Source organism: Lipotes vexillifer, unplaced genomic scaffold, assembly GCF_000442215.2.
Source record: "Lipotes vexillifer unplaced genomic scaffold, Lipotes_vexillifer_v1.1 scaffold56, whole genome shotgun sequence".
Taxonomy (NCBI): Eukaryota; Metazoa; Chordata; class Mammalia; order Artiodactyla; family Lipotidae; genus Lipotes; species Lipotes vexillifer.
Window position 1 is genome coordinate 486,291 of NW_006798991.1, and position 20,742 is coordinate 507,032.

General features: G+C 41.4%; 2 protein-coding genes and 2 pseudogenes across 2 annotated transcripts; 2 read left to right on the forward strand and 2 right to left on the reverse strand.

Annotated features, from left to right (window-relative positions):
• The first annotated feature begins 3,386 nt into the window (after positions 1-3,386).
• On the forward strand, positions 3,387-3,698 carry LOC103089247 (histone H4). Its single transcript, XM_007471261.1, has one exon. It carries the CDS (start codon positions 3,387-3,389, stop codon positions 3,696-3,698), a length of 312 nt encoding a protein of 103 aa, XP_007471323.1.
• A 5,015-nt stretch (positions 3,699-8,713) lies between these two features.
• LOC103089519 (histone H4 pseudogene) lies at positions 8,714-9,142 on the reverse strand (annotated as a pseudogene).
• A 4,555-nt stretch (positions 9,143-13,697) lies between these two features.
• Positions 13,698-14,363, forward strand: LOC103083750 (histone H1.3). The gene has a single exon (XM_007471246.1). It carries the CDS (start codon positions 13,698-13,700, stop codon positions 14,361-14,363), a length of 666 nt encoding a protein of 221 aa, XP_007471308.1.
• A 279-nt stretch (positions 14,364-14,642) lies between these two features.
• LOC103083474 (histone H2A type 1 pseudogene) lies at positions 14,643-15,026 on the reverse strand (annotated as a pseudogene).
• Positions 15,027-20,742: the final 5,716 nt, after the last annotated feature.

Below are 20,742 nucleotides of genomic sequence, written 5' to 3' on the forward strand. Positions count from 1 at the left end.
TTAACCCCTAAAAGAGAAATAAACCTCCCATGTGAAGGTATACTTATACCAGTATGAGAATAGAAAGTATCCTTAATAGAATTTGGGAATTCAACACTAAGAAAGCTGTATAAGCAAACTTCATTTGTCTGCTACCCCAAGTACAAGCCATATATGTGTGTGTGTGTGTATATATGGCATATATATATACATAATGTAAATATATAAATATAGCCTGCTTTGGTTACTTTGGTGGTCTCATTTCTGAATGACCTCCGTGCATACAAATTGTTTTTTTCCCCCGTTAATCTATGTCAATTTAATTATCAGACCAGGCAAAATAATTCAAATTTCCCTCTCCCTGATACAAGAAGTCCAGGGATGACGTCAGGTATGATTAAAAGGGTGGGTCGTTGAGCAACCTGGAAAGCATCCTAGGGATGTTTTATGTGGCATGCACACACATACACATGTGTGTGCACATGAACATGAACATATTCAAGGACCCAGGCTGAGTACTACTGGAGAGCAGTTTGGTGTTAACTTATTTGCTTCTGTGCTAAGCAATACATCCTCTGGTAAATGTCATCATACTTTCTGTACTGAAAATAGAGACCTGGTACCCAAAACATGGGTTCCATGGGATTTGCAGAGTTCAACTTCCAGCAGCACCACCAGCAGAGTGGGCAGCAGTGCTGTCAGTGATACAGTTGGGCATAGCACTAGTGCACCAAATCTGGGGCCTGAACTAATAAGTAAGTTCAGCACATCAGGAATTTATAGGTTGTTGCAGCATATAAATGAAAATTCAGATTGTGCAGAATGTGTCTGCACCCTGCATGAGAAACATAATATAGTCACTAAGGCAGAACTTAGGCTTTGCCATAATCACCTATTATTCATCCTCAAAGAGCCAATGAGACAACAGCTCCCAACTTTCCTCTAACAAATGCAGAATCCTAGGACAAACCCTAGAGTAATGCCAGGTTTGTGGAGTCAGTCAGTTTTACAGATGTTGGCAGTGGGAACGCCCAGCCTTATTCCTGGGTTTACTCCCGGTCGGGGGGGATTAGACAACACTGGAGGCTCTCCAGGAGGTAAGTGAATAGCTCTGCAGAAAAGTGAGAACACACGTCCCACGGCAGGAACCAAAGACACTGGACACCAACAGTTTATTTAACAAACGTTGCAGACTGTTACTGGAGCAAATCCTCAGCTACAGAAACCAGAAGTTACACTTCAGAAACAGTGGGAATAGCGCAGTGCAATGCTTTTCAACCTTGAAGCAAAACTGCAAGTGATAATGGCAATGCAATGTGATTTCTATGTGACTATTGAAAGGCTTATTAGGCTTCCAGTCATCATCGCAGCACTTCTGCCATTTTAAAAAATGTAATTTTCAGGTGGAACGCAGGAAATACAAAAAGCAAAACAAAACTGGGTGGGGGTGGGGGCAGCTGGGGAGAAACAACAAAAATCCTGTGCATGAAAGTCCATAACAGCTTTATTTATAAATTAGAAATAACTTAATATCTTTCAACTGGTGAATGGTTACATAAATTCTCATCACAATGCAATGCAATCCTACTCAGCAATAAAAAGGGAGGCCATTGATACATGCAACTACCTAGATGGGTAATGCTTAGTGAAAAAAGCCAGTCTCAAAATGTTGCATTTTGTATTATTCCATGTATATAACATTCTCAAAATGGCAATTCTAGAGGTGGATAACAGATTAGTGATTGCCCCAGGACAAGGGAGAAGTGAGTGGATGTGAATATAAAAGTGTTACATTAAGGAGTTCATTGGTGATGATGGAACAGTTTTGTGTCAGCGTTGAGATGGTAGTGACACATAAAATTGCAAAGGGCTACACACACAGACACACACACACACACACACACACACAAATGGGTGCATGGAAAAATTGGTGAGAGTTGAATAAGGCCTGTAGGCTAGTTAAAAGTACTTTGCCAATGTCAAATACCTGGCTTTGATATTATAATATAAGATTTCACCATTAGGGGAAACTGGGTTCGAGGAACTCTAGGTACTATTGGAGCAACTTTTTGTGAATTTAGTTATTTCAAAATAACAATGTAAAAAAAGCTGTGATCTTTCTTCAGCAGTTGCTACTGTGTATTGCTTTGGATTCCAAGGCTTGTTTAACAAATTAGTGTTCTTTTTTTGGTGTGTTTTGGTTTGTTTTTGCATAAATAGCAGTGTTTTCCTTTCTTCTGGCTGTTCTAGTGATGACATGTCCATTGAACAGCAGTTTGGTTCGTTTATGTTCGTGTGTGATTTTTTAGCTATTGCTGCCACTATCTCAAAAGTAAATTGAGTTTTGATATTTGTAATCTCAAATTTACTGATGAGGTAATTGGTTGAGCTACTGCTCAGCTCTTAGGACAGTGTGCTTGGTATATCACAGTGTGATGTAAAAATAATCTTATTTTGAACATTCTATTTATTCTAAGGACATCATTTAAATCATAGTGCTCGACAATTTTTTAAAAATAATATAAAAATCTAGGAAAAATCACATTTTTACTTCTGGCACTTGCATAAAATCTCTTTGCCTAACATTGGCGTTTATAGCTTTGCATGAATTCCATGCACCAACCACAGTAAAGGACAATCACCCCTCCACCCTCTGTCCTCTATATAAGAACAGGGTATTATTAGCCCCTGACAATTTACATTCTTTTCCTCTGCAATCCTTCATTGTTCAAATTTATATGCTTAATCTGTATAAGTGAAAGCACACTGTACAAACTGGTGTTATATCAGAAATGTTTTGAAATCTTCCCATGTGCCTTAGGCCTGTCTGTATTATAAATACTTTATTTTTAAGAACAAAGTCCAGGGCGATAGAAATTTATTGTTCACGAACTAGATGCTATTTTGTTTACAATAACTCCATTATCAATAGTATTGATCCTATTTTATGGATAAGGCCACTGAGTCTCTGATAGATTAATAAACATGCCCAATAATAGTTTGAGAGCAGCTTGCTTATGGATTCCAAACCCAAAGCCTGGCGTGGTTGCTTGTCAATGTATATATAAATTACTTTGTTTTGGGAATTTGGGCTTAAAGGCCAGTGGCAAAGATCCAAAAATATACGGAATGGATAAATCTTTAAACACATACAAACATACTTAAACGAGGCAATTCACTTTGTGTATACGTTTGATGCTTCTGTTTAAAGATTCTTATTTTCTGAATACCAGTAAAACGCCCTAGCCCTTGTTCATTTCAGGTCTTAGAAGCAAGGGGCGGGGACTCAGTACAGTTTCCCGCCTTTCTGGTCTTGCAGTTTTCACAAAGGTCCGTACAGTCGCTACATAAGGGGCTGCAGGTTGCTAGCGTTAGGTTCAGTCGCCGTGTTTAGCTTTTTTGCTATTATGTCTGGACGGGGCAAGGGCGGGAAAGGCCTGGGAAAGGGGGGCGCTAAGCGTCATCGCAAGGTTTTGCGTGATAATATCCAGGGCATCACTAAGCCCGCCATTCGCCGTCTGGCCCGGCGTGGCGGTGTGAAGCGCATTTCCGGCCTTATCTACGAGGAGACACGCGGGGTGCTGAAGGTGTTCCTGGAAAACGTTATACGGGACGCTGTCACGTACACCGAGCACGCTAAGCGCAAGACTGTTACCGCCATGGACGTAGTCTATGCGCTCAAGCGCCAGGGACGCACTCTCTATGGCTTCGGCGGTTAAAGATTGATCTTTGTAAGGCTTTTCTCTTTTATATAGCAAGGGTAAAGGCCCTTTTCAGGGCCACCTACCTTTTCTATGAAAGAGCTCACACTTAACATTTGGTGGTCTGTAGGGTAGTTTGGTACAGATGGGAGAAGAGAAGCACTAAAATGTTGCTTAGACATATGTGTTCGGTCTTCAGTCCCTAAGGTGTTTTCACAATGCTGGAGGTGTTACTATCGCTGTTCCTGATGTATAGATTAACTCTGAGGACCAACAGGTGGCTAGTGGCTAAATGTGGCCACGCAGCTGGTAAGTAAAGGGTCACGCCTTCTTTGAGTAGAAATATTTGGGGTGTCCACAGACACTAGAGTACAGCTCTTACATGGCTTATATACTAAATTAAATTATGAAAATGTGACGACAAAGGAGTTTGGGCTAGGATAGTTAATGGTAGAAAAGGAACTAGGAAGATAAGGGCTAGTTTAACAATGCAGAGTTCTCTCTGCTTTAAGCTTCCTATCTGGTGATAAGAATGCTATTTTCTTCTGGTACAGGGAGGGAATCTTCCATATGGGAGTTTGATTTCCTGTTTTTAGAAGGAAAATAGGAGGTCAGAGTGCTCTTTTGCACCTGCTGTTTTTCAAGTGCCTTTAGCTCAAAATAACTCAAACCAAAGTGGCATATTTTAGGGCGGCATATTCTGCCACCCTTCACCTCCAAGTACACTGCCAGGAAACTTTCCCAGAGGTCACAGAGCAGAAAGGCTCACAGACCAAATTAAAATGCTTAGAAATTTTAATCAATTTAAAACATGTTGCAAAAAGCATGGGGAAATAGATGGACAGCACAGCATACTTAGGATAAGACAAACAGGTGGAAGGTCCTCACTAGATGAATCCTGTTATTTACACAATGTTCATATAATCTCCTTTGCTCTCTGCCACATCAGCCTTCCCTCCTGATGATGGGCCTCTGAGGACCAGAGTTAAGTTGAACAAGGGGACTCAGCAGGTGGAAGGTAGCTGGGCCAATCACATACAGTTGCTCTATTAAACAGATCTAGGGGTATATTTGCTTGGTCTATAGTTGTCACTCACCAATGGGTTTTATCTGCATCCTATGGGCAGAGGTCAAGTGGGTGGTTGACTTAAGATATCAAGTATGAGATGCCTCATAGATACTGAGAATTTTATGTGCCTCATGAATGTGTGGTGCCTACTTGGTCCTTTAATCCGATCCTCTCTGTGTTCAGCACACGTTTATCTCTAGTCTCTAACGTATACTTAGATGTAACAACGTGTATACTCAGTCCTTCGCAGAACTGAGCACTCTTCAATAACTGAATCCCCCTTACACCTGCCTCCTCTCCCCTCACTCTTCCCTGCTCTTTCCTCAACCAAATACCTGCTACTCCTTCTGGGCCCGGCTGTCATATTGAAACGGAGCAGGACAGTATGGTCTATGCCCCCCATGTCCTCAGCCTGACTTTTGTCTGTGGAAAGACTTTAGCCAAAGAATAAGTTTAATCAGATAAGTGAGAAAATACAGAAACAAAGGAAAACTGTCAAAGACCAAATAATAATAGTTTAGTCCTTAAGCATAGTCAAGGACCTTTAGTTCCTCTTCAAGGGCTATAGTTAATGTTCTGAGCCACGTCCTGTGAGCTGCCTTGTAGGTACTGAAAACCCCACCAGGTGGAAGAAGTTAACTACATGATGACCAGACTGCAGCCATGACATAAGCTGCCACAAATCCGAGAAATGGCCTCAAAGAAATGGGAACAAACCGACCCTGGAATTAAAGACTAACTGTACTTAATAATCAAGATGATGCTGGTCAGACCACCACATGACCAATTTCAAGATGACTGTGAGAGCTGACTGTACTGTTTCTGCATGTAGCGCCCTCCCTCAGCCTGGAAAAGCTCTTGCCCACTGATTGTCAGTGGGGAGGGAGTCAGCCTTTGGACAGGCGTTCGCCCTCCCCCTCCCCCCACCCCAGTTGCTGGCATCCAAAATAAAGCAAACTTTCCTTTCCACCAACCTTGCCTCTTTATTGGCTTCTGAGGAGCAAGCAGCCAGACCCCACTTTCGGTTACAATATGATCTTCTTCCTCATATCCTCATCGTTCCCTTGCCTGCAAAGGGCTCTAAGAATGAAATTTCTGACCATAAGTTTTCCTACTTGAATATAGTCTATCTTTTATTATTTTTTCTAATTGTTTTTGTTTAACCTTCTGGTTCAACCAAGATATAAATTACTGGAAGTTAGAACTAAGCTTTCTTCTTTCCTGGTGTCACTCATATATCAATGCATAGACTGAATATTCAAGGAGGATACACTAACTTGGGGCAAAACACAATTACACCCTTTATTGTGTAGCCTTTGAACCCAGCGTTGGCAGAGGCAATCTGCCACGGGCCCTGAGGGTTCTTACTGGGTGTGCCAAGAATGCCATTTATCAGGGTTGAGGAACCTTAAAGAATGGGATAGTGGCTGTCCCCAGACAAAGAGCGGATTTGCTTAGTACACTCAGTTCAATCCCCCAAGCTGTACCCTGGCTGTGATGCAAACCCACTGTGTGTGCAGTATCCATCTGGGCCCCTCCAGGTCGCCCCTGTGGGACCTGGTGGACAAGGGGATCCAATGCAAAATTGTTGCTTGCTGTGCTGTGCTGTAATAAAGCCTCTTGTCTCTGACCTAGGAGTGTTGTGTCTACTGCCAGCAGCCATGAAAGACTTTCAGGTTATCTTATTACCTTGTAAGTAGGGTAAGATCCCAGACTCTTCACAAACTCTGACACAAAGTGAAGAAGAAGGAGAAGAAGAAGAAGGGGAAGGGGGAGGAGGAGAGGAAGGGGAAGGGGGAGGAGGCGGCAGCGAGGTGGAGAGGGAGAGCGGGGAGGAGAAGCGGCTGGAGAGAGAGGGTGTGAGTGCAGCATTTTATTGCAGGGAGATCCTCAATAGCTGTCTGCCCCTCTTGGTGGCACTATCAGGCCTGGAATAAATGTTAGGCTGTCCAGCCTCAGAATCTCTCTTTCTTTCTCTCTCTCTCTCTCTCTCTCTCTCTCTCTCTCTCTCTTTTTTCCTACACGGCATGATGAAATTTGCAACTCACTCAGATTTCTGCAGTGGGAGGGAGGGATTGTAGATTGGGAATAATGCAGGCAGAGAGACCTGTCAGGCCACTATAGGGATTAGAAAGCTGTATAGGAGAAACAACTTTCCTCTACCCTTTTAGGGTCTCTAGCTGGGCTTGAGAATTAAGTTGACATAAGACAGATTAACATGAGAAAAGCACACAAATTTTATTTAATCTTTTTATATGTACATGGGAGTCTTCACAGGAAAATGAAGACCCAAAAAGCAGTTAAGCCTAAGTGCTTATATAGTAGGTTGAACAAAGAGTAGTAATTGTGAAATAGCAACTAAAATATATGGGGAGACTAAAGGAAGATAAGGATTATTTTAATAAGGTCTGTTTGTATAGATTCTCTCATCCTGGACTCCCCATTTCTGGTGATAAGAATGTTCATTTCCTCCTAGTATAGGGATGGCACCTTTCACATGGGATAATTATCTGCTTTTGGGAAGAAAAGGGGAGATCACAGCCCCATTCTTTCATTAGCTGTTTTTCAAGCGCCCTAGCTCAAAATAATCCTTATGCCAAAGTGGCATATTTTGGGGTGGCATATTCTGCTCCATTTCAGCTGATATTCAATTTTCGGGGTGCCAAGATGTCTCACCATTTATGGCACACTCTGGAAGAGACAGCTCAAGGAGGATCTATGAACTGATAATGGAGAACAAGAGTTTGTTAATTGAGTGGAACCACAGAACAGAGGAATAGGACCCAAAGAAGCAAACCGAGAAGGATCATGGAGAACAATAGGATCTGGGTTAGGAAGAAAGGTACCACAAAAGACTGTGAGAAGATTGTGCAGGCAGGAGTAATAAACAGGGTCAGATGTGCGTGGTTTGGGCCATTCGAAGGTCCCTGGTAACTACGCCAAGGATATATTTAGTGAGTGATTTGTGAAGAAGTCATATAATCATGAAAAGACATGAGAATAGTGACTCCAGATTACCCAAGGCTTGGAGATTTGATAAATGGAAAGGATCTAGTAATTGATAGAGGTATGGATTAAATTGAGAGACACTGAAACATATTTATACGTGGGTGGGAAAGAGCCAGTAGAAAGAGGAATAAAACTTTAAGCTGGGATATCACTATGATTAGATCAGGATGACCAACTAATCTATTGTGCAAATAAGTTATTGATAGTGGAAGTGGGCTCCATTAATAACTATCTTAAGATAACAGGGACAGAATGAAACTGTCCCTGGGTGTGTGTTCACCCACACACCAGGGTGTGTTTTCACTGACACAAACACAAAGCTTCTGGGAGTGAAAGATTTAGAACACAGGTGGCAGGATGAGCATGAGAAGGCCTGAAGAGCATCTCTTCCGCCTGGTGGGAAAATGGAGAGGTAAGGGTGCAGTCAGAGGTGGGATGGCCACATGAAAGGTCACATTATCAACGTTTTGGATGACCTCTTAGTCATGTTAAGAGTTCCAACGCGTCCTCAGGAGTACACTAGATAAGACAAAATTTTATAATGTCTCTTCCACCCGATTTGAGTTCACTACCTATGGCTCCATCTATCCAGAGCTATCTGCAACGTTTTCTGTAGGAAGAAGTCTGCTTAAAGGCCCCAGGTGCCCTCTTCAGGACACTAGGTGCTGGGTCATTGGGACATTCTGGACAAGTTAATTTTAATGTTTTTTGGGGAAAAATGAACTCAAACATGTTGAAATTCGAAAACTGATGCCACATCAAATGCAATTCACTTCTGTTGAGTAAAAACTCCAGCAGTTCCACTGCACGATTTTGTTTTCGGCATGTCTGAGAGCCGCCATCTTGAGATGATATCTAACTCGGAAAAAAGACCAAAAAAACGCGACAGCCGGGATCTACAAAGAGAAAGCAACTGCTTTAATTAAAATAGGCACCCAATATAAAGCATCAAATATTACCTTTGTTTCTCCTTTGTGCTAGTTAGCAGCCCTTCATGTGACCAAGTGGGTGGCCCTGAGAAGGGCCTTTTGTGAGTAAACAAGAGCTTCACAGCCGAAGACCGCAATGAAACTTAGCCGCCGAAACCGTACAGAGTGCGTCCCTGGCGTTTGAGCGCGTAAACCACGTCCATGGCGGTGACAGTCTTGCGCTTGGCGTGCTCGGTGTAGGTGACAGCATCGCGGATTACATTCTCCAAGAACACCTTCAGCACCCCACGGGTCTCCTCATAGATAAGACCAGAAATACGCTTCACCCCACCACGCCGGGCGAGGCGGCGGATAGCGGGTTTGGTGATGCCCTGGATGTTGTCACGGAGAACCTTACGATGACGCTTGGCGCCCCCCTTTCCCAGACCCTTTCCACCCTTGCCCCGACCAGACATAACTAAAAGCGACTCCTAACCTCTTACAGCACTTAACAGGGGGCTGCAGCCTCTTATATATCAGTTTTACGGACCTATTAGGAAACTGAAACGGCGGGGGCGGGAACGAGACCTCTGCCCCCGCCTCTTCCCTTCCTCACTGGCCGTCTGCTATTGCCTAGCAGGGAAAGGGGTGGGGAAATGCGACTCAGTATGTGTTTCCTGTTTCCTGGTTGGGGTTCAGAGTCGCTGGTTTTGTGGATTCTAGTCGTGTTCCTGTGACTTTTCTCAATTAATATTGTACAAGTCTCCTCACCACTTTTATTATTTAACAAAAGGAGGCAGTACCGCCACATTTGTCTACAAAAGGGAGAGAAATCAGAATAAAATTAATTTGAAAACATGAAGATACTTTAAAAAATGTAAGTATTCTTAAAAACTCTAGTAATACATATTAAGTTTGGCTGATCCTGAATATTTCCGTTTGGCGAAGCGTTTACATAACCATCGTTTTTCAGCATTCCTGGTAAAGAGGGAGGTCTAGTAAGGGGAAGCCAACATTAATTGAATTTCCGCTCTTTTCTCCCCAATTTATAAAGCACTATTTACTTTGTGAGGATGAAGAATCCCAGGATTGAAGACCTAATCCTGTTCTAATAAATGGTATTGGGGGTAGAACTGAGGCCTTCTGATTCTGTGGTCTTATGTCCTTGCCACCTACCACCGAGCTATGTCATTAAAGCATTGAAGATACATCAGGATGAATAAGTTTGCAAATTAACAGAATTTAAAAAAAATAACAGTGAAATACTGTCCAACTAAAAAGGGTAACTGAAATTCTACACACAGATAAGTATTGGTTAGTAGACAAATGCCAACATTACTCACAGTCCACAAATTCGCATTGAGTGCCTTCTATGTAACCACAGAGGTGATTTAAAAAAAAAAAAAAGCCTTCTCTGCTGGTGCTTACCATATAAGCGGTCAGAGGACTATTAACTTGCTTGAGTCACAAACTTTTTGAGATTTAGTTCAGGTGCAGTTACCTGTGGATTTAGACATTGTGATCTCCCCTGCTCTCCTTTTTGAGAAAGTCACTGAACAAGAATCATTGATTCATTGCATTCATTCATTCAACAATTTAAGGTCTACTATACTCCAAGAATGGTGTACAAATACCAGGTTTACAAAGACAATCACACATTCTATTAAAGAACTCAAACTCTAGCTGAAGGAAGAGAAAAGTAAACTCGGGGTGAGGGGCCATGTAATCAGCCCACCATCCTCCTAGATTCATCCTGGTAGTGATGGGTGGAGCAGCCATATCCCAGCAACATTAGCGTCACCTGGGAGCTTGTTAGACATACAGAATTTCAGGACCAGCCCCAAATCTACTGAACTAATACGACATTTTTAAGATCCTCAAGTGAGTGCTTTGCTTATTCACGTTTGAGAAGAATTGTTTTAGAGCTGTGCTTTCCTATATTGTATTAGCCACTAGCCACATATGCCCATTTAAATTAATTTAAATTAAATTAAAAATTAATTTCTTCAGTCATTCTACCTTTAAGTAAGTGCTCAACCACAGGCAAGTGTAGTTGTTGTCTGTTCTACAGTGCAGATACGGAACATTTCCATCATTGCAATAGGTTGCATTGGGCTGTATTGTGATAGAGAACTTCTGGAGAACTTCTAGCCCAGACTGGGAAAGAGAGTGTGGTAGGTACCTGAGAGTGAGGCTTGCTACAGGAAATGGGGATTGGAGTATTTTTGAAGTGTAATAGAAATTAGTCACCTTCTGCATGTAGCAGATATTACAGATACACAGAGGGACATGTAAAAAGGAAAGTGGAAGTTTGAGAGTAGTAGTGTCCTTTTTAGGAAATAAAATGAATAATATTGATATATAGTTGTGCTTGAAAGGGAGTTTCAAGTGGTAGAGTTTCCTCAGGTGAGACCATCTGATAGGAAATTAAAATAGATGTGATTTCTCATTACCCTTCTGAACACATTACATTGTAAAACAATGCTCTGTTTGCTCTATAGCCCTTATTTTTAATTTGGCCTTTTTGATATTTAGTCAGCATAGTCACTCTTCTCCTTAAATGTTTGAAATTTACTGAATTTTGGAACACTTAAGTACAGCCCCTGTGGATTGCCCTGGTGAGCCTACCTATCTCTTTCACAGTCATTTACTATGGTGAGTAGGGGCTTGACACAAAAATTGAGAGAAAATGAAGTTGTGAGACATCCATCACTTGTTTAACTTTAGTTTTTCTTATTTATTTTTTACATCTATAAAGTAAAAATAGTTCAAGTCTTAGTCTAGCAGAAAGTCAATGGTTTTAGAATATATACAGATTTAGGATTCAAACGTAATACAGACAACTTTTTTGTGGGCTACCAAGTAATAGGTGAAACTTTTCAACTTTATAGTCCCATGGGGTGATCCAGCTTTCAAGAACCTTGTCCATGCTACAGTTAGAGTGTAAATACCTGGATCTCAAGAGATAACAGTACCTACACACAGTACAGCTCCATCCTCCTATACACATCTAGGGAAGAACTTTTCAGGTGAAATCAAGTCTCAATTATTGCCCTCCAGGAATGGCAGAGATTACCTATAAACAATTAAGCAGATGACCCTGAGCCCCAATGTCTTCTCACTTATTTGGAACCTAAATAGCCATGGGAACCGGTAACAGTTGCACAAGAAAGAAATGGTGGCATCTGCTGTAGAAAGAACTTTTCACCTAGGCTCTGGGCTGAAAAGGAAAAGGGCGTATATAATGTTTGTTACTATTGCTATTGACAGTGATGATACTGAGGAAGACAAGTAGCCCCATCCTCCAGACAAATGTAAAATGCTTTCCCTGGGAAAATTGGAATGTTCTAGATCCAATCCTATAAGCTTCCCTCTTTATACACTGTATTTGTAATTGGTATATAACATGGTCTCAAGTCCCAGAGACTTAGTTACAGACAGTGTCAGCCAATAATGACTATTTAAAAACAAGCCAAGTCATTTTTATGGAATTAGTTCAGTGCAAAGAGATGACATCTTTTAAGTTGATTATCCTGTCTTGGAGTTGTATGAAAAATTTCTCAAGTCACTATTGAATGTAGGCCAGAATAAATAGATTTTTGGAAGTAGGGGTATTTATTTAAAAAAAAAAACACAACACCAAAATACTTTTCTTGTTTATTTTGACAAACATGAGGTTTAATTTCAGTATCTGATTATTTGGTGGATATTAATTTTGTGCTTAATTATCCAATATTTATCGAATTCCATTAGCTCTCTGTGTTACAAAGAGATGGAGTAGTAAATCAGTCATGTTTGCTATGAAATATTTATTCAACTCCTTAGTGGACACATTCAGCCAATTAATTTAGGTCATGATAGCCTGGTTCATATTTTGTTAGTAAAAATCCCAGGGAAACTTATGAAGATTCAGTAAGTGAGTTTAATGAGAATTCTTTTTACTTTCTAGTCCTCTGTGTCCCTATTTGCAATGTTGAAAAAAGATAAATCAAAGTTGTATCTTAAGTATCATTTTGAAATATAGGAAATATGTACATAATTCTGTGCTAAATAATGGAGGAAGAAAATCTTATGGACGGAATATCATTAGGCAATATACAATTTTAACTCACGTGATCTTACAGAGTTCTTGAGCTCAGAGCTGGTAAAATGATGTAGAACTGCCAATCTATTGCTTCATGATTCACTTTTCTTCTTTGTAGATGGTGTGATTGATCTCTAATGCCCATTCTAGGTCAGAAAAATCTATTATACTAATTTTTAGAGCAGGTTTGTGACTCTATTTGGAGCTGTTTATCTAGAAAATAAATGGAGCAGCCTCACACCCCATCCTTCCAAAAATGTTTAAATCACCGAAACACTGGGAGCAAACCCAGTTTACACACTGGTCACTCAAATACTTTTTTAAAAAATCTATCCTTTTAAAAATAGTTATCCATCTTGTACGTAGAATTTTCTACACCAGTGCCAATTCCCAGTGCTTAGAGCAAACAAGTTGCAGCAGAGCTGTGCTATTGCTCCCGCGAAAAAACTGATTTTCCTTGTATATTTGAGTAAAGATGAGGTTATTTATATAAGGTTGAAAAGAAAACAATGTGTATGACAATGCCCTGGAAGAAAGATTTGCAAAGGAAGCAGAGAGAACTACTAATTTTAAGGAAAATCTGAAAGTTGTCTCAATTTGACCGAAGTTTCCAAGAGAGTTGGGGGAATCAGGAAAGTTTCACGGGGCCGGCTTTGAAACTAGGTATAGCAAATAAGGCAGGAATGAAGCCTGAAGAGTCTCGGATCAGTTTCCCCCAAATCCCTAATTATTTCGTGCCCAGACTTCTTATATTTTTCTTCTTTTTTAAGGGGCAAAAAACACAGCCATTCGGCAGAGCCGAGGAGACCTTCGTAGCAGCGCGGCGCACGGAAAAGGCAACCAATCATCACGCAGCGACTCTCTATATAAACCCCCAGCCGGCGGTTCCCGGGACACGCCGTTCTGACAGTTTAAGCTTACTTTTTGTCTTTCCTGGCTAAACAGAAATGTCGGAGACTGCTCCTGTTGTTCCTGCTGTTCCCGCACCTACAGAGAAAACACCTGTTAAGAAGAAGACGAAGAAAACGGGCGCAGCTGCTGGAAAACGCAAGGCGTCCGGGCCCCCGGTGTCCGAGCTCATCACCAAGGCTGTCGCCGCCTCCAAGGAGCGCAGCGGCGTGTCCTTGGCCGCGCTGAAGAAAGCGCTGGCGGTCGCTGGTTATGACGTAGAGAAAAACAACAGCCGCATCAAGCTGGGGCTTAAGAACTTGGTGAGCAAGGGCACCCTGGTGCAGACCAAGGGCACTGGCGCCTCAGGTTCCTTCAAGTTCAACAAAAAGGCGGCCACCGGGGAAACCAAGCCCAAGGCTAAGAAGGCAGGCGCGGCCAAGCCCAAGAAGGCTGCTGGGGCAGCTAAGAAGCCCAAGAAGGCCACGGGCGTGGCCACCCCCAAGAAGGCCGCTAAGAAGACCCCTAAGAAAGCCAAGAAGCCGGGGGTGGCTGCTGGGGCCAAGAAAGTGGCCAAGAGCCCGAAAAAGGCGAAGGCAGCCAAGCCGAAGAAGGCGGCTAAGAGTCCGGCCAAGGCCAAAGCCCCCAAAGCCAAGGCAGCCAAGCCTAAAGCTACCAAACCCAAGGCTACAAAGGCTAAGAAGGCGGTCTCCAAGAAGAAGTAAATCGGTAGCGGGACGTCCTACTTTGAAAATCTCAAAGGCTCTTTTCAGAGCCACCCACAAATTTCAGATAAAAGAGCTTAGCTGGATATGTTTCCGTAGGTAACCAACAAGCCTTGTAATAAGGTAAAATTCTTTTTTAAATTTTTTTTAAACTTGCCGCCCTAACGTGATTGGCTATGCGTCAGGGTGCGCGCGCACCGCCACGTTCAGAGCTCTCCGAATGTTGTGATCAGGCCTGTAACGAGTTTAGTGGCTCTCAAAAGAGCCTTTGCGGCAGATTCACTTGCCCTTGGCCCTGTGGTGGCTCTCGGTCTTCTTGGGCAACAGCATGGTCTGGATGTCGGGCAGGACCATCCCTGAGCTATGGTGACTTTGCCCAGCAGTTTGTTGAGCTCCTCGTCGTTACGGATGGCCAGCTGCAGATGACGCGGGATGGTATGCGTCTTGTCGCGGGCCGCATTGCCCGCTAGCTCCAGGATCTCGGCCGTCAGGTGCTCCAGCACCGCCGCCAGGTACACCGGCGCGCCGGCCCCGACCCGCTCGGCAGTTACCCTTGCGAAGCAGGCCGTGGACTCGGCCCAAGGGGAACTGGAGCCCGCCCCGCGAGGAGCGGGTCTTGGCCTTTGCTCGCGCTTTGCCGCCCTCTTTTCCTCGTCCAGACATGTTAGGAAAGAAATAGTGCAGCTTGAGGAAGGGGTTATTATAGTCTCTGGATGTTTCTAAAATTTCCATTCCCATTGGTTTGCAGAGGCTATTGAGAGAGTTAACCAATCAGAACGCACTTCTGGAGTTACTTGCATGGGCTCCAGGAGAAAATACTGCACCAATTAGAGGCTGAGATAGTAAGACTTGTATTGATACATACTTGGAAGCAGTTGAAAAGCTTGGATTTTTCCGCTTGATGAATGTAGTCCTATTTGGGGGGAGTATTCATGTTATTGTTATTCTGCCTAAATCTGCATAATTGTTGCTACCACCCTGACACCAAGGGATAGAAAAAAGTAAGCTACCCCTGGCGGTTTATAATTTACCATTTTCTTTGACAGATTTTTTTCCCCCTCAGATGTTGACAAGACCCAGGGAGCTGGGTTGGTGGTCTAATATCTTTTGGTGAATAGGCAACAAACAGGGAGGCAGAAACAAGTAAAAACCGTTGATAAAGGGAACAAGATTGCTTAGAGAGCACCTTGAGCTGGAGTAACCAGGGCAAAATAAATGGCTCTAGGAAGATGGGTTGACCTGATATTACATCATTTCCCCTTCATCCCTGTTTTTGTTATTTTCTGAGGAAGACCACTCGGTTTTATTGGCAAATCTTGACCAAAATCTGAGTTCTGCAGACCATTAGGGGGTTGTAAACATGGATGGGGAAAAATTACATCTTTATTTTACCAAACTCTAAATGCAGCTAAGCATTTCCTTCAAGTGTATCTGTAGGCAGCTAATCACAGTGGATTTTGCAGTGCCTCTGACTTTTTCAACAGTGGCCATCACAGATGTTTTTGGATCACTTTGAAGATATTGCAGATATCCTGAAATAAAATTTACATCATTCTGATTCCTTGAAACTGACGTTTGTTATTCCACCTGTTGTTCCTTGTTATTTGATGTGACTAATGAAACACATTTTACATAAAAGAAATACATTTTGACAGCTGTATTTTAATGTGGCTAATTTTCTTATCCTGTATGCTTTAAGTATTTTAAAACATTGTATTGAGAAGATATTTGTTTACAGGTTTCTCCAGACTATCCATAGAGTCCACTATACAAAACAAGTCATGAGTCCCAGAGCAGATCTTCAGTGGCAAACACCTCATGGTTGAAAGACTTCATCTTATTTCTTTGTTTACAACATACCCAGCGGCCCCCGCCCCCCGCCCCCAGCTACACATACACACACACACACACACACACAACTTACTGGTTAATAGTTTATTAAATTTTACTATTTAAACTTTCTTTAAAAGAAAAAAAAGGAGGTAGGCTGTGATTACCTTTCTAGCTTTTCTAAGCAGGAGTTCATCTTTTCCCCATCACAACTGTATTCCATACTTTCTTCTTTCTAGAAAGGGCCAAAAAACCCTCCTCTTAGAAGACTGGTTTGGTTGAGAAGGCAATTTGGATAAATGGGAAGATGTGAAATGGTTACTCAGAAGAATCTTTTTGAAAATAAGAGATTGCATCAAGGGGGAAAGATAAGGAAGGGGGAAGAGACCTGTGAGGTCTTTAATACCCAGAATGAGACAGTTTAGCTTTTGATTATGAGTGGTGAGGAATAAGTGTTATGTGGGAATGTGACATTCAGCAAGAGTGGTTACTATATAGTATCTCTGTAGTTCATTACATTTTACAAACCACTTCTATGCCTGCCTCACTATAAAGCATTTGCAGTAGGTATAGCTAAGCTGCTTGATTATTATTAGACTGCACCACGTGGCTTGTGGGATCTTAGTTCCCCAACCAAGGATTGAACCCAGTCCATGGCAGTGAAAGTCCTAACCACTGCACTGCCAGGGAATTCCCTGAGCTACTTGTTTTAAAGTTAAGAAAATTATGGCTTAGAAAGATGAAATGGCCAGAATCACCTTGTCAATAAATGATGGACCTGGGTCTCAAACACAAGTTTCTTTATTCCTAGTGTCATTTTCTGAGCACTGCTCGCCATCTATTATGTCAACTGGAAAAGGAGTAGAGTTCTCTATTTCCTTTTTAGGCTCATCCAGAAAAAAATAACATTCATGTATTTCTATTTTAGGCCCTTTATGAGCTATCCAATTCACAATCACTTTGGAATGCCCCAGAAGGGATTAAACATGATTCAATCAATGCTCTTCTAGTTTTACAATGGTTTATGTAAATTAATATTCATATTCCATTCCTTGGGACAGTTTCTAATTTACAAGGAAATCAGAACTTGTTTAACTCTTCCTCCATCTCCCAAAACTTTTGTTGCAGTTAAAGCAGGTTAAAATGAACATCTTGGGATGGTCTTGATATTCTGCAGCAGGATGATGAGGGATCAGGAAGCTCATTCCTAGTCCCTGTATTTCATCAGTAAACCACATCCCTAGGAGGGTCTCCTCAAACACTCATCCTTGCATTTCTGATGTTCTTTTGCTGAACAAAGGTGGTCTGTCAATCACAGTGGCAAAAACCCAGGTTTAGAAAAACTCAACAGATCTACACTTAAAGATGGCAAATATCAAGCAGGAGCCTGTGTGAGTAGTTGTCTCCAAAATATACCAAAAAAGAAAAAAAGAAACAAAGAAAGAAAGAAAAAAGGACGTCTTAGCATGGAAGGTGTGAAGGGCATGTTCATATTTTCTTAGCTGCAGGAGGGTACTTATGCATATGGCACAGGTGTAAGCCAAAAGTAACTTCGGGGGCCAGGCTGAAGTCACTTCTTTCTCCCTTCTACTTAGTAATTGCCTGACTCCTTTTAACTGGAGGAGGCAGATGGAATTCACGTCACTGTGTGGAGGCCTTGATTACTCATGTCACTCAGTCACTAAATCAGGTAGATGTTTAAATAAGTTTCAGTAACTGACAGTTTCTCCCCTCTCACATTCTCTCCTTATCCTCTTATACCTGGATGATTCCATTGTTTCTTAACCTGTATCCTAAACAGTTTCTTCCTAACTGGTTCTTCCTAACAGGTTCTCCAGCCCCTAATTCCTAAATTCTGGTCATTCTGTCTTATAAAAATTGTCACTCTTGCCTTAGGTTCAAGTGAGAACTTTATAGCCTTTTTTCATAATGATACTTTCTGCTCACACTAACCAGCACTAATAACTCAAATTTACCTTCTATTCCTTTTTGTTGTTGTTTGTTTTTTGGACAACTTTACTCATCTGCAATTCCTTGTCTCCTTCTACCTGGGAGAATCTTTCCAATTTCATCTCAAGTTCCAACTCCATGAATAAATTCCCCTAATTAGAAAAATCTAGTTTCTCTGATAATGTGCTTTGATGACATTAATAATTGGGTACCACTGTTATCAATGGAAAATTTATAATGCATCTATTCTTTTCTGTCATTAAACTAAACCCTAGGTCATTAGTCTTCTTTATCTCGTTTTCCCACTACTCTAGGTGTTTTTTAATTGACTGAGCTTTAAAATCCTGTCAAATGGGTAGGATTACCCCCATAATAATCAGATTCAGTGATTTTCTGTTTTTCTGTGGAAAGCTAAGGGTCATAAATCTCTCTGCCCCTTCTATGACCCTCCTCATGGCTTGATTTAGGCACTAGCTCCCTTACTTTCTGAGGTATGCCATCCAAGGTTTTGGGGCTACTGAAAAAAACAAAAACAAAAACAAAAAAACACCTTTGCAGTATAAAAGTCTTCAGATGTAAAATATCAATATTTACCTGTGTACATATGGGGTAGGCAGGATGTGGAAAAAGAATGGCATTTCTGAATTATCTTGATTTTTAGCTATCACTTCTATAAAATAAAGCTACTGGTCATTCAGAGATTATATACTTGTTTGTTTTTAAATTACATGTACTTATAGGCAACCAGGTAAGCCTGAGATGGTTATACAACTTAATTTTCCAACAGGTACAAATAAAATGTGACATGATTTAGATTTGTGATATTTCCCCAAGAAAATCAAAATTCATTAAAAAAATCTCAGGTTAAGGACTACCATTTCAATGTATGCCTTTAAAATTAAAAAAAATTGTGTGTGTGTGTGTGTGTGTGTGTGTGTGTGTGTGTCTTAACAATCAAGATCATTGGATGATGGACAGAAAGGCTAAAAATTGTCCAATCAAGATCGGATGATGGACAGAAAGGCTAAAAATTGTCCAAGTTAATGTTATATTTTTATTGCTGTGCATCAATTATATTTCTGTGCAATTGGCTGTAATAATTGTAGTATAACAGAACACAGTTTTATATGATCCTGTACATTTTCAAAATCCACCCATTTCCTTTAACATATTACGAAAATATTAAGATAAACATATCAGTCTTCCTATGACAGCTCTTCCAAGGAATAAAGCCTCAGGGGTAACTGTTGAGGATCACACTGATGCTATTGTTTAATATAACAATGCCAAAGGGGAAAAGTTTTGGCTCTATCCTTTTTAACTGAAACTTTCTTAGTTTCACTTTCCTCATCTGTAAAGAACTAATAGAATAATAATTATGTATATTAGTAGAGAACTATTGAATTTACCTTATATTTTGGAGACTTCATAGACTAATACATGACTTTTGGCCGACTCAGTAATGCAGCCACTCAATTAATGTTGATTATTTCTACGTGGTAAAACTATATAGTATTAAAGTTACATGAACTCTATCAATCTTTTTTTTTTTTTTTTTTTTTTTTTCCCCGCTACGCGGGCCTCTCACTATTGTGGCCTCTCCTGTTGCGGAGCACAGGCTCCGGACGCTCAGGCTCAGCGGCCATGGCTCACGGACCCAGCCGCTCCGCGGCATGTGGGATCCTCCCGGACCGGGGCACGAACCCGTGTCCCCTGCATCGGCAGGCGGACTCTCAACCACTGTCTATCAATCTTTTACTTCTGTCAGGAATAAACTGAATGGTAATTCCTGTTTGTTCAATAATTTTTATTTTAAATTCCAATTTGACTAATTTCCTGAGGGTTTGTTTTAGGCAAAGGACTGTTCTAGATGTTCTGATGGATTTAATAATACAACTAGGTGTTTTCTGTGCCCCCTTGGTCCTCATATCTTGACATCCACCATCTGGTGAGACAGAAATAGACATTAAAAAACTGTGAGGGCTTCCTTGGTGGCGCAATGGTTGAGAGTTCCCCTGCCGATGCAGGGGACATGGGTTCGTGCCCCAGTCCACGAAGAACCCACATCTCGCGGAGCAGCAAGGCCCGTGAGCCATGGCCGCTGAGCCTGCGCGTCCTGAGCGTGCTCCGCAACGTGAGAGGCCCGTGTACCGCAAAAAAAAAAAAAAAACTTACTGTGCTAGAATCTCAAAGAAAGTACAGGATATGGGCAAGTACGTTCTAATATGGAATGCCTTTATGTAGCGTTACAAATATCTAACACTCCATTATTGGAATTATGAATAGCTAAACTTTTTTCCTTATATGGGTCCAGGCTCCCCAGTTCTCATCACCCGAGTCTCAATGCCTGACAGACTTCCAAGAACAAAGATTTCTTTTATAAAACCTTTAGGACTTACAATAGCTAACTTGGCCTGTATATTTATTTACAGCTTTGTTTCTGTTAAATTTACCACCTGACCTCTTTCCTTACTGATCCTCAAGGGGAAACAGCCCATTAAAAAACAATAAATTAATAGAAGGTTCTCACTTTTGTAGTTAAGGATACCTCACCCATCTTGAACCTGAAATTTGCTGAAGTGTTTGAATAGACATAAAA